Source organism: Pieris napi, chromosome 9 (genome assembly GCF_905475465.1).
Source record: "Pieris napi chromosome 9, ilPieNapi1.2, whole genome shotgun sequence".
Lineage (NCBI taxonomy): Eukaryota > Metazoa > Arthropoda > Insecta > Lepidoptera > Pieridae > Pieris > Pieris napi.
The window spans coordinates 5535117-5550408 of NC_062242.1; the positions used below are offsets into that span (position 1 = coordinate 5535117).

At 35.0% G+C, this 15292-nt stretch overlaps 1 protein-coding gene across 1 annotated transcript; it reads left to right on the plus strand.

Annotated features, from left to right (window-relative positions):
• Positions 1 to 12388: 12388 nt before the first annotated feature.
• LOC125052510 (leucine-rich repeat-containing protein 24) lies at positions 12389 to 15052 on the plus strand. The gene has a single exon (XM_047653402.1). The coding sequence runs from the start codon at positions 12601 to 12603 to the stop codon at positions 14533 to 14535; it is 1935 nt and encodes a 644-aa protein (XP_047509358.1). The 5' UTR covers positions 12389 to 12600; the 3' UTR covers positions 14536 to 15052.
• The last annotated feature ends 240 nt before the right edge of the window (positions 15053 to 15292 follow it).

Genomic DNA, 15292 nt, shown 5'->3' on the forward strand with positions numbered 1-15292 from the left:
ATTTCCAGATCATTAGTAACAGTTTGTCGAGCAGCGATACGTACGGAATGTGCGTGGGCGCGTCCTTCGCAGTATTACCTGTTTCAGAACGAATAATCCGTGTGCATGAATGGCACTACCTACTTACTCGAGTGTCCAAATCCAAATAGAAATACAGTTGGAATGCTTATTTCTCGAAAGTGAATACGAAACGTTGGGTAGCTGTAAGTTAATTAAGAGTACGTGCAACTTACTGGCATGTTGTCATCGCTATAAATCTTTTCGTTTACGAAACAATTATCTTTCATTCATCGCAATTAGCGTTACACAGGAGTTCAGTCGAACTGTTTCCAGACGTATTATTATTGTTAATATGCAGATAAACACACTAACAGCTTAAGAAGCTGATGCGCGCGTATTTGTGGATTTGGGGTAGGTAATTATACAACCTATTTTTAAAAGAGTTTAAATATTAATTACACCTTCCGGAAGCCTATTCCAGTCAGCCACTACTCGGTTTGGGAGAAAGTTCTTTAGGGAATTTGTATTATATTTATATTATTTATTTTTTTATATTTTTATATTGTGTGTCTTCAGTTTTAAACAACTACCCCTAAAATGTGTGTTCTCACTTAAAATATAGAGCCGCTCAATTCCTGGAACATTAAAGTGCTCTGACCATTTTCATGGCTTTTCTCTGATACCTTTCAAGATAACGCACAAAAGCTCAACGATATTAAATGATTTTAAAAATTTGAATTAAATCTGTTAAGCCGTTCTGAATAATAATGTTTTTCATTTTTACAAAAAAAAACATATTGTATGTAGTAAAAATTAATTGGTAGGGGGGGGGGGGGAGTTCGCAGTCCTACCCTACCACATCCTTCTGATGGGTAGGGAGGCATGGTCGGAAAAATGGGTTTCTTAATTATTAACGTTTTCCTTACTTTTTCGTTAATATGCATATTGGCACTGCTATCCTTAAAATAGAAACGTGATTACGTTTAAAACACGTTGTACAATGTACATATCTTTAAGAATGCTCATGATGTGAGGCAATATTTAAACTATCTAAAACATATGGGATATATTGTGTATACTTGAGAGGACAGGAAAGACTTAAGACATAGAAATATATCTTATCTAAGATCAAGATATAACTATTACTTTGAGAGTAACCGTCTCACAGGCATTCGATACACAAGGAAGGTTGTAGCGTGACCGATACGTTGTTTCCGTTTCTTTGATGTTACGTAGGACCTGCTTTTAAGTTCTTTTGTTTAAGTTTTTTATCAAACTACGGACTTCAGACTTCGGTTTCTATTGACGAACACCCATTCACAAAACTTTAGCATAAAGGTTTTCAAATATACGCCATTAATTAATTTAATGATTGCAGAAAATTCAATGATGGCAGCTAAGGTTAACTACTCATCTAATCAAAAGTTTAATTATGTATTACAATTTAATATTGATTGATATTAAAGTTATAAACGAAAATGTACGTATTTATTATAAAATCATATAATAAAGCTGGAATGTCTATATACAACAAGTACAAAAGTCTCAAATAGTCAGCTAGGTACTTCTTCCCACGTCTACAACGAAAGGCTGGTTTTGTAGTTAGGAAGCACCGGTTTCCTGCGAGCCAACGCCGAAGCTTTGAAAAGGACTTGACATTCCAACACAACTTCCCTTTTAACTTTATTTCAATGGTCTTACTTCATGAATAGATAATATATACGTATAGTCCCAAGAGTTTTTATAAAGAATTTTAATTTAAAGTTTTCGTCCTGCTAGAGCTTGACACTTGATATAATTTAAACTGTTCAGTACCTAAAATAACGTAAGATAGAGAATAATAGATGTAATGCTTATTTTTAAGAATTTTATCTGTAATTCTCTGAATTCAAGTGAGGTTGATATATTACTCTATGTATTACTGTTAATTTTAAATGGTAAGATTCTCCTTGGATTCAAACTTTGTTTTATTTCCAACCATAAGAAACCTATATCATTCACAAATAGGTTTTTAAGAAGTTATTGGAACCAATTAAATATATTAATACCAGGTAACATAAGGAAAAAACCGCATGATGAAAACTAACGAACACCTATGTAAGTACGAGACATCCTGTCGCAAACTTCAAATAAATGTAAGATATCGTGATTCGTGAGTCAACATGTAGTCAATAATACATTATTATCAAGACACGTTGAGACTTGTGTCGACCTGTCGATTCAAGCTTTCTGGTTTATCGCTAGTATGTGGGCTTTTGATAATAAAAATAAAGTTGACTCATCAACAAAGGCGCTATATAAACAAAACTTGTTTTGCGTATAATATACGATTTTATACTACGTCTAGCAATAATAATAATATTGTTAGTCATCACAGATTTTTGCATATATTTATTTAAAAATACCGCTTATACTTATTTCATAGATTACCCAAGACTAATTATTCTTAAACGAACGAAGGAATAGTTAATTTATTAACTTTTTAATTGATTGCAAAATAAATATTTACTTTTATATTGATAACATTTCGTCCAGAACAACTGTTTGGGACTTTCACATCTAACTAGATATGAATAAAAAAAGATATTCTCTGTATTTTTATTTTGTACCAATTTTCATGTTCGCATGAGTATCATGTGTCTCTAGGGAGCACCAATCTACACCACGATTTCGGCACTTCATACAAAATTTAACTGTTCCACTAAAGTAATACATATTATGTTTTTCTTCCACGAACTACCTATTTTTATTTAGGTCTTCGTCGTCTTCAAAAGTAAATAATGTAACAATAAAGACCATACAACGCATACACATGCAACCGCGGGTCACTTCTAGTCTGACACTTAGTCACGTGATGACAATACAAATTTGATTGGTGTTGTGATGTCACAGCTGCTGCTAAGGTTTTTTGAGTTAATTCTATGATTTGTTGTGCTTTAAAAAAATTTGTGATCGAATTCTGAGCCGTCCGGACTTGGACCTGGAAGGACATCAAGATCAAATCAGTCAAAGTAATAGCAATATTGATTTTTTTATTCTTTGTGTACATTAAATATAAATACAAAACAATAAAGATGCTTTTACCATTTAGTAAAAACTACTAGCCAACGAGGAATAAAATGGATGATCAATAATAAATAATTTTCCACGTAGCACCGAGATCTAATAACAACAAGTAATCCGCATTGGGACTTTATTTACATTTCAATTTGCACAAACAGCCGATGTAAAGCCTGAGCTTCGAACCTGCAGAATCCGTCGAATTATAAATTCATTTTCATTGGCTTTCTAGGATTAGCAACTTTTGGGAAGTAGATCATCAGAAATAGGATTATAATAAAGGTTAAATCTATGACGGTTACATATTGTTGGCTGAAATTACGCGTGGGAATGGAACGTGGCGTGATTTGCATGAAACACGGTGCTAACATTTTCTCTGTTAGCATGGCTTAAAGTTTACAGGCGGTTAGGGAGAAATGCGAATTCACGAAATGGGCTCTAGTGACGTTTGTTCACCAAAAATGCGACTCATTTTCCGCTTAATGTGCAAGCTGAGAACTAGCACACGTTTTATCGCTGTGTCTAGGTAATTTTATAAACTGTTTATGTAAAACAGGATTAACCTATATAGTATTTTTGCTTTGGTATGATGCAAATAATAGAGCCGACCGTACAGTGGATTGCTTAATTTCTTTTATTAACTGCCGCAACCGAAACGTACAAAAAGCAGGAAGCGGGTTGGGGATTATAAATACGTGACGTGGGACGAAGGATGTTGATTTTGTTGTACCTTGTATACCTTTTGTACAAGGAATTGCAAACATTTCTCTCCCCACCCTCTACCTAAGATATTGCCTTTTGCCAAATTTCGTTTCAATGTCTGTGGTAGGTACTACGTGCTTTATTAGCTTTATGTTTTCTTAAGTGACGCTAAAACGATATATTTCATAGCATATAGCCGTAACTCACTTCATCGTGTAATAGCTTTTTTCAATACGTTTTGAGATTTTGCGTTTAATATATAAAGAAACAATTTCTAAATATTTTATGACAACCAAAACTGATCGTTAACATAGACATAAGAAAGAATACGTTTTACTGTTTTTTTAATATTATCGCTTAGATACATTACAATATGCTTTTGGGATATGACTATGGCGTTATGAAAATGAAGTTATTATAAGGAATATAATCCTAAGAGACACCAATGTCTACTTACTTACTTTAATATTTAATCAGTATCGTATTGTAACGACTTTTTAATAAAAAAAATTAATACACATCTCATTTACGGATAATCTAAGAGCATCTCATCAGATAGCGTCATTCAGTCCTAATAGATGACATCCGGTTTACTCAATAATATTTTTACAAAACGTTACTCATCCATTAACGCAATTAATGGGTGCTATTCGAATTCGAAAATTTAGACAATTGAACTGAATTGTACCGAAAGGAACTTATCCTCGTGTGAATGAGGAAGTCCGAAGTAGTAAATTAAGAAGTACTTATTTAATACAATCAATAGGAATAAACTAAGCACAACTCTTTATTTAAGCTTTATTAAAATATTACGTAAAGATTTTTTTTGTAAGTTTTTAAACTGTAAACAACTATAAAATGATTATAAATGTATCGAAGTCTCATCGTAATTCGTAGTTGTATTTGATGGATTGCACAGAATACCCAAAATACTGGCCGAGCCACGTAGCCGTTGTTTCAATAATAAAACGTAAAAATAATACATACGTTACTAATACCGGCGCTTTTGTTTACGCAGGCTACAATAGCAATGGATGATAGAAACAGTTGACGTAAGAAAAAGAAAGTGTAAATATTATTTATAGGAATTCATATATATGGAATAGAAAATAATAAACCAAAACATTAAATTCATTGATTTAAAGGCTGCACTTAGCCTTATATATTCTTAACGTCAGGCTTTTTCGATGGCTAATGGTCTAAGATCCCGCTGCAGGATTGGTGCGCTCATCGACTATTTGTTTAAAACCAAATTTTTATGTTTATTTATAATTAAGAGAATACATATGTACTAGGGTGCCTATCAAAATTTGGCCGCAATTATTTTTAATTAAATTATTTTTAATTGATTTTTGGTAAAAAATTTCGTTCATTTATTATTTAAATAAAATAACGTCTACATCACGGTAATTAATATGAAGATTCTAAAAAATCACGGGTGCCGTTGCGCATCTGGCCGCACCTCTTTGCAGCCAGGTGTAAACAGGTATGATTTCGATAAATTTATACGTTTATAACCTATTTTTATGAATTATATGTCAAATTGAAGCTAATTTTTTTCTATTAATTATCATATAAAGTTGCTTAATTAAATCTGGCCGCAAATAAGGGCTACTGGCTGTTAAAGATAATAAATATTTAAGGTAGAGTGAAAGAGAGTTAGCGCGTAACATCATTTGTCAGACGAGGACAGCGATTGTCGGCTAAGCGACGCTTTTAAGCCATTGCGCATGCGTCGAACGTTATGGTCTAAGATCCCGCTGCAGGATTGGTGCGCTCATCGACTATTTGTTTAAAACCAAATTTTTATGTTTATTTATAATTAAGAGAATACATATGTACTAGGGTGCCTATCAAAATTTGGCCGCAATTATTTTTAATTAAATTATTTTTAATTGATTTTTGGTAAAAAATTTCGTTCATTTATTATTTAAATAAAATAACGTCTACATCACGGTAATTAATATGAAGATTCTAAAAAATCACGGGTGCCGTTGCGCATCTGGCCGCACCTCTTTGCAGCCAGGTGTAAACAGGTATGATTTCGATAAATTTATACGTTTATAACCTATTTTTATGAATTATATGTCAAATTGAAGCTAATTTTTTTCTATTAATTATCATATAAAGTTGCTTAATTAAATCTGGCCGCAAATAAGGGCTACTGGCTGTTAAAGATAATAAATATTTAAGGTAGAGTGAAAGAGAGTTAGCGCGTAACATCATTTGTCAGACGAGGACAGCGATTGTCGGCTAAGCGACGCTTTTAAGCCATTGCGCATGCGTCGAACGTTATGGTCTAAGATCCCGCTGCAGGATTGGTGCGCTCATCGACTATTTGTTTAAAACCAAATTTTTATGTTTATTTATAATTAAGAGAATACATATGTACTAGGGTGCCTATCAAAATTTGGCCGCAATTATTTTTAATTAAATTATTTTTAATTGATTTTTGGTAAAAAATTTCGTTCATTTATTATTTAAATAAAATAACGTCTACATCACGGTAATTAATATGAAGATTCTAAAAAATCACGGGTGCCGTTGCGCATCTGGCCGCACCTCTTTGCAGCCAGGTGTAAACAGGTATGATTTCGATAAATTTATACGTTTATAACCTATTTTTATGAATTATATGTCAAATTGAAGCTAATTTTTTTCTATTAATTATCATATAAAGTTGCTTAATTAAATCTGGCCGCAAATAAGGGCTACTGGCTGTTAAAGATAATAAATATTTAAGGTAGAGTGAAAGAGAGTTAGCGCGTAACATCATTTGTCAGACGAGGACAGCGATTGTCGGCTAAGCGACGCTTTTAAGCCATTGCGCATGCGTCGAACGTTAGTGTTCTCAACCACCGGGGAGTAATAGAGACGACTTATAAAAAATATGTAATTTTTTTCAAAATGACAAATTTAAAAATTGCAACAAAAAATTAATATTGATTTGATATAATATCGACGGTCTAGTTAGCAATTTGTTGAACATTTTGATGAAGCAATAATCCAATTACAAATTATTTGAATGATTCAAACTTAAATATTATATCTCTATTAGATATTAATGATATTAAATGGTTTTTTAAAATGATAATAAATTTTGAAGTTTATATTTTTTTTACGACGAAACAATAACATTAGCGAGCACTTTTGGAATGATACATTATTAAAGTCGAGTACATTGCTTTTTTCGTTACACAAAAAACACGACTTCATCTTTATCAATTTTATTTTACATTAATTAATATAATAATTTTTAGATGCACAAATAAAATAACAATGTAAATATAAAACGTTGTTTATTACGAACTCCAAAACAGCGTGGTTTTTTATGTTAGAATAAAAATGTGGCATCTATCATCAGTAGAACCTCTATAAGTCGAACATCAAGGGAGACGCCAAAAAATATGTACCAAAATGGCTTGTAGGGACTCTGTGATTATTTCGATTAACAGAGGGTCAAGATTTCAAGTAATGGAGGTTTTGGTGTTTTAAGGGAAGGGAACAAAACATTTTTTCGAGATTTGGGGGTTTTTGACTTATCGAGGTTCGACTTAACGAGCTTCTACTGTATTCAGTTTGAGAACACTGACATTCGACGCATGCGCAATGGCTTAAAAGCGCGTCGCTTAGCCGACAATCGCTGTCCTCATCTGACAAATGATGTTACGCGCTAACTCTCTTTCACTCTACCTTAAATATTTATTATCTTTAACAGCCAGTAGCCCTTATTTGCGGCCAGATTTAATTAAGCAACTTTATATGATAATTAATAGAAAAAAATTAGCTTCAATTTGACATATAATTCATAAAAATAGGTTATAAACGTATAAATTTATCGAAATCATACCTGTTTACACCTGGCTGCAAAGAGGTGCGGCCAGATGCGCAACGGCACCCGTGATTTTTTAGAATCTTCATATTAATTACCGTGATGTAGACGTTATTTTATTTAAATAATAAATGAACGAAATTTTTTACCAAAAATCAATTAAAAATAATTTAATTAAAAATAATTGCGGCCAAATTTTGATAGGCACCCTAGTACATATGTATTCTCTTAATTATAAATAAACATAAAAATTTGGTTTTAAACAAATAGTCGATGAGCGCACCAATCCTGCAGCGGGATCTCGTACTATAACGTAATACACGTTTTAAGTCTTAGGGTAGATTGAAGCCGCTATCAATCACGATATTTTAAATATTCAGCAAAAAGCATGATGGATCAGTTCCGTTTCATAGGAAATTTCATTTTAAAAAAGAAAATGTACTAGCAAAGGTGATATACTTAAATAAAACAGAGCCACTGCGATTTAGGATAATAAACTATTGCTCAAATAAAAAATACATATTTGTTAATTGTATGTAGGTATGCACCCAAAACATAAAATCCTAATGCGTATTAAAATTTTAGTGGAATCTGACTTTAATAACATTTCAAATCTACTATTTATTTTTTTCTCAAAACTAAGTACGTAGTTTCAATTTAGTAATATTTTATTTATTTCAAAAAATCAGGAATTTAAGTGTTTAAATAATATTATGACACTTAAAAAAACTAATATAATTTAAATAAAAAGGGAGCAAAAATAGAAAATTTAAACAAGGCATGATAATTGGTTTACAATCTTAGTGTAAGGTGCAAATACTATAGATTCGAGAATATTAGAAAAAGCTTTAAAATATGTGTTTTTTTTTGTGAAAGAATTAGGACATGCCAACAGTACTTCAATCTATTGATACCTTTACTCAACATAGGGTCAAGACGTCTGACGATCTCACTCACTTGACCGGTTTATTTCCGTCACTTGGAGGCGCCGTGAGTGATCTTATCAAATTGTCGCCTTCGAAATACTTCTTGGTATCTAAGCTTAAATGACCCTATTCAGATTATACATAGCACGTTTCTCTTTGGGTAAACCTTTGGGCGGAATAAACTAATGGGGCTTCAATTTCGTCCATCGAGAATCGAGATCGGTATCGGTCGGCCATTGTTAAAAACAAAGAAATTAATTTGGGCCGGGATTAAACTTAATTTATGGCCACCGATAACATTCAATTTTCGTTCTTCAGCGTCGATTTCGACTCGTATTCCAATCACGTATGTTAATTTATATAACTTGTGAACTTGTTTGATTTAGAAATCATTCTAAGTTAATTGACTGGAGGGGTGGCAATAAAAGGGTTTGTTAAACGATTTTTAAATCTTTCGTTTGTGATAATATTTTGAACATTATATGTTATACATAGAAATTGTGATACATTTTATATATATTGTCGATCGATATTAATTAAACAGACAATATGGACATACCTAAAGGGACGATATTTTTTATTTCATTGTGTGTGCCATTTTAACTTCTAATGTAGCCAAATAAAAACCCTTTTGTTTTTATTTATTACGCGTAGTACTCACCCAATTATAAATTCTTTAAATTAATTAGGTTTCTCGGATAATGGCCATTGTCCGTAGTGGTGACCGCCGGAACTAGCTCATAAGCATTAAATTGGGACGCCTGCGTCTCTCTGTTAATTATATTGTTGACTCTACCCGTTTAAGTCTAAGACAATACAGATGGTAGATTTTAGTAATTATAACACATTTAAGTACTATAGCAAGGTCTCGGTCACCTTTAAAGTTTTTTTATACAGGTATGAGGTGGAGTCTGGAGAACCTCATGACGTAAATTATAAATATAAATTTTCCAATTTTAAATTTAATACGTGTACAATATTATCTCAATTGTTTGAGAATTATGCACCATACTGAATGACTCAGTTTATTATTTTTCCGTTTCTTCAATGGTTGTTGTTATAACGGTAATCTAAACAGTTATGAGATTGAACAACTGTATGAAGTTTGTTTTTATACATAAAATCTATTAGGCTGCTGCCTCGAATTTCGCGGGCAGCGGGGCGGCAGCGGCTGCGGCGCGGGAGCGAGGCGGCCAACGCATACCTGTTCTCCAAACCAGCGGGCAGATCGCGCGGCACTATAGCGGTGTAGTGTTGTGTTCGTGGTTGTGTAGTCGAGATATTTGTTTTTATTCGCGAACGAAATGTCTAAAAAACGGCGACAACATCTTTTTGATTCAAATTTATTCCTAACGCTCGATTTATTGTGGGCAAAAATATGTTATATGCAAAAATATAGTTCCATATGGGTCTCCTTTCAAAGATTGCTGAAATAATTTGCTCTTGCACGTCCGAGGTCATTTTGATACGTCACAAAAAATATGTACAGCACTATACTACAATGCATACGCGTAACGCGGGCGGTCACCGCTTGACTGGATTGCACCGCTCGTTACCCGCCACCGCGCCGCTGCCACGCCGCTGTTTTCGAGAACCGGTCCATTTGATTTTACGCATAATATCCTGCCGCTCCCGCGCCGCGGCCGCCGCCGCCCCGCTGCCCGCGAAATTCGAGGCAGCAGCCTTATTTGTTGCAGCCGCCGCGCTATAGATATATATTAATGATAATGTGTAATTATGTTTATTTGTGAAATAAAAATAAATATTTAGGGTTTTATTTATTGTTTTCATTATTAATATTAATTTATAACATCTTAAAAATAAGTTTTAATTTTTCTTTACACAAATCTCAGTACAATTACTATTTTAGGTTCGGTGTATGATGAATAAATTGTTAATGTAATTTTATCCTTCGCATGCACCAAAGCGTAGAGGAAGGACATAAAGAACTTAATTAAATTTGATGTATTTTGGTTCAGATGTGGTCAGTTTGACAACAATACAATGTGAAAATACTTGCATAGGTCTTTGTTCAGATTCGAAATCTATTAAGATTTTCTTATGTGCATTTTAAGTAATGGTGAGGAAGCCGTCTAACTGAAGAAGCATCTGCGGAATGGCAGTTCGCCACGAGTTTATTCCAGGTGCGTAGACAGCTGACAGTCAATATAAGGACATATGGCGGAGCGTGCCAGCCGCGTGCCATATCAAGAGGCACTGTGTTTTTTCTAACACAGTCGCTAATATACCATTATTACTCATAATATAAATAGGAGCAGATGTTCTAATTGCCTGTCATAGATAAAGACGTAGTTTTTATATAAGCGCCGTGATATTTATAATAGTTCTTTCGTGGTTGAAATGTCATTTCGTTGTTAAATAATTACTAAAATTATTATTATACAAATAGGCAACATATGAAATGTCGAGTATGACGCTTTTCCACATTCGAAAAGGAATTCCAAAAAGTCGAATCAATTATTTACTCGGAAATCTAAACATGTCCTTGTTAAAGGTAACGAAATAAATTTCTTGCAAGTAAATTGTGAATGAAACGGCTTTAACGTGACCATTGTGTCACATCCTGCCGTTTGTCGTTACCTGCTGTCCCTTATCCATTATTAATAATTACTTTTGTACCTGAACATCTACCTCAACGTGATCTTAACAAAAAATGTGTGCAGCATAACAATCGGTTTGTGTCTGAACGGGGCTAGCGTGGTATTGGAACATTCTCGCTCTTTATTGAAACTATCGCTCCCACCGCCGAACACACAAGCTCAGGTATTTATGAATGAACGTGACGGTCTGGCGAGCGGGATTGTCGGCCGCGGTAACAGCCAGGTAGAAAATTACACTTTAAGGGCCTGATCGACGGACGAGTAAGACCGCGGTTTTAAATACCGACGAACCTGGCTCGCGGCTCGTTGGTGCTGATCGATTAGCAAGCAAAACAGTCGCAAACATGTCTTGTTCCGAGTCTGAAGCCTTGTGTTATCTCGTCATAGGATAAATAAATTTTATGTTTTTATTTTTATTTTTATTATTTTAATTTTTAATGAATTTTTTTCTTAATATCGGTTATATCCGAGTTTGTTTCATATTTTTTTGCAATATCCACGAGTTTATTATATGCTGCAAGCCTATTTGCTTTGTTTTTATACTCGCTTGATTTAGTTTGCCATAAACAGGGACAGTCTCGAAAGGCATTTATAAATCTAATATATAAAATTCTCGTGTCACAGTTTTCGTTGCCATACTCCTCCGAAACGGCTTGACCGATTTTGATGAAATTTTTTGTGCTTATCCGGTATCTATGAGAATCGGCCAACATTTATTTTCCATCCCCCTAAATGTTAGGGGTAGTCCACCCCTAAAATTTTTTTTTTAGTTTTTAGACAAAATTTTAAATTTCTATTTTTTTATGATACAACATTAAAAAATACATACAACCCCTAATTTTCACCCCTCTATGATCAACCCCTATTGTTTATTATAAATGATATACACAGCTCTTCTGGCGCACATCCGTCCTCTAGCGCTGTCGCCGAAAAGTGACGGCTCGGCTCGCTGGCCGTGATCGACACGCGGTTTTGCATGGCGAGCCGAGTAAAAAATATAACACGACGACGAGCCGCGAGCCAGGCTCGGCGGTATTTAAAACCGTGGTTTTGCAATGATACACCGGCGAGCTTTACCGACGAGCCATAAAACCGCGGTCTTACTCGTCCGTCGATCAGGCCCTTTAGGAATTCTTTCAACATGCTGAGTATGGCTACTTAACTCGGTGGCCGTGGATAAGCCGCAGAGCGGGGCGTGGGGTGCTTTAGGCGCGCATGCGTAGAGCGGTTTTCACTTCGACGATACCTCCCTCTCAGTTGATTCACAACCTCCGTGGCTGCGCGGCGTGCCGACATGCAGCGCTCACCAACTTTCTCGAGTAGTGATGTGATACGGTTTTATTCGATATCGGTACATTAGTTATTTTTATTCGGATACTTTGGATTTCAAATAAAAGCGTATAAAGTGAAGTGAATATAGACGGATAATGACCTATAGTGAGATTTGTTTAAATTCAAAATGAAGTGGCTAATTGTGGCTATTCTTGTGATTACATGCGAAGCAATTTCGGCCGCATTTGCGCCTCCTGGGTCGTGTCCGGCCGTATGTGTGTGTAAATGGAAGGGTGGTAAACAGACGGTGGAGTGTGTGGATCGGGCTTTAATCACGGTGCCCGAGCCTGTGGACCCCGCGACTCAAGTGTTGGACCTTTCAGGAAACAATTTACAAATACTGCCACAGGAGGCTTTCGCCAGGACGGGACTCGTTAATTTACAAAGAGTGTATTTAAGAAGTTGCAATATCGGGCAAATTAACGACCGTGCGTTTAAAGGTCTCACGAATTTAGTGGAGTTAGATCTTTCGAACAACTTGCTTACGCAAATACCATCGTATAGCTTTAAGGATGCTCCATTTCTTAGAGACCTTGCTTTGGCACATAATCCTATTTTAAAAATACATTCTGATGCCCTTAACAACCTTGGTAGCTTAGTGAAACTTGACCTATCGCGGTGTGAGATAAGAGATATAGCTGCTGACGTATTTAGGAATCTACATTCCTTGGAATCTTTAAAACTTAATGGTAACAATCTCCGAGAGTTACCATTGAGTTCATTAGAAAAGCTCGAGAAATTAAGAGTAATTGACCTATCAGAAAACCCTTGGATATGTGACTGTCGTTTAAGAGATCTTAAGATGTGGCTCGCGAATCATAAACTATTTTCTAGTCCTTCTTGCTCAGCACCACCTAGATTGGTGGATAAAGCTTTCTCCGAACTATCTCTTGACGAATTTGCATGCAAGCCGGAAATCTTGCCTGTGAGTAGACATGTTGAAGCTTCAGTTGGAGAAAATACCACTGTAATATGTAAAACGGAAGCTGTACCAAGCGCTAACATACATTGGTATTGGAATGGCCGGCTTTTACAAAACGGCAGTAATTTTAATTCACATCAAAGTATATACATTTTCGAAGCAGGCGAAGCAAAAAAGAGATCTTCGTTAGTTTTAACGAATACACAGGAGACAGATTCTACGGAGTTTTACTGTGTCGCAGACAATAAGGGTGGAAATGCAGAAGCAAACTTTACAGTTCACGTCACACAAATGCCAATGGCATCTTTAGGCAGCGCTCAAATAGCTAGTTTGGGAGCGGCATTATTCTTAGTTATTATTGTAATTTCTTTGGGACTTCTTATTACATTTGTACGATTTCGTCCTGTGACCGCATCGGAAAGCAAAACACCGAATACTTTAGACAGAGTGGTCTCTGGGAATGAAGTGCATCCAACTGTTAATGATAGACCACATGTTGCAGTTTTAGCTAATCGACAAGAATCTACGAATTATGATGAGAGAAAATGCAATTCTATAACAAAACCTCCACGAACGAATGATATTCCATATACAACAAACCATTATGAAGGTCGTGGCAGTATAGTTACCACCGGAGGGACCGTGGCAGTCTCTCCTACTATGTCGGGGGGAATCGATCCAGATCTTATAAACGACACCCGGCCAGATAGCGTAACTAGACCTGAGAGTGGCGAATATGCCCGTGAGACATCTGACTCCTTATATCCATCGGGCCTCTGGGATCAGATTAAAATGAACCAAGCTAATAACTTGGCACGCGCTGTTAGTTCGGCGATCCCAGCATATTACAATGATCGGACTCCCATAATAGAAAATAGTAGCGTAAATGGTTCTCAAGAAGAATTAGGCTATACAAGTAGAACGTTTCCACGTTCGCATGCCTTAACAACTGTCCCTACAGCACCGGGCGATGGTCCTTATCCGCCTGACTATGGCTTGCCAGTTGGATCAGCGCGAACATTACGTGTTTGGCAACGTGCCCCGCCTGTACTTCCACCCGTATCGGCCTTAAAGAGAGTGTTAACTATAACTAGGCCTTCAGAGGATAGTTGTCACGATGGCTGTGCCACAGATGTTTAGAAAAAATACCATTACATAACATATATTAGGTACTTATATTTGTAACTATGAGTCAAATTGTAAATACTTGTAAATGTTATTATAAACATAGATTTTGTATTATATAATAATTTATTTAGTATTTAGGTAGTGGAAAGTTAACTTGGATCCGGATGTGTTGGGTCCACGACTGATTAGATGAAGGATGTAAGTGTATATTATTATGTGATACGGGAAGGTATTTAATATTATGATCGCCAAATAACTAATATACATAATGAGTATTATAAATGTAACCTGAATGTTGATATTAAAATAGATGTTGCATAAATGCGTAATTAATGTTGTGGTAAGGTGTTCACAAAACAAAAGTATCCAAAGATTCCCTCTAATATAACAAAAAGGTAAAAAGATACGAATAATCTATAAATGTACGCACGATGAATGTTTATCGATGTAATTAATCTATGTGAATATTTTTATGTTATAAAAAATATAGGTTATGAGAAATAATAAAAAGGCGATTGTAAAATTTTAACTGCTGTGGTATATTTTCATTTCCTATTCATAGCAATTCCTTTCCATAGGAATTACTTGAATATAAAACCTGTAGATTTAACTTAAAAAATAGGTTCTATTTCTTGTTCCATGGAGAATCGAGGCATAGCTTAAAAGACATTGACACCGGAAGCGCTTTAGATAAGACGTCCGGTGTATGTACATTGTACACATAGAAACTGGTTGTCAATGTTTTAATCTTAAATTAACAGTCAAGTAA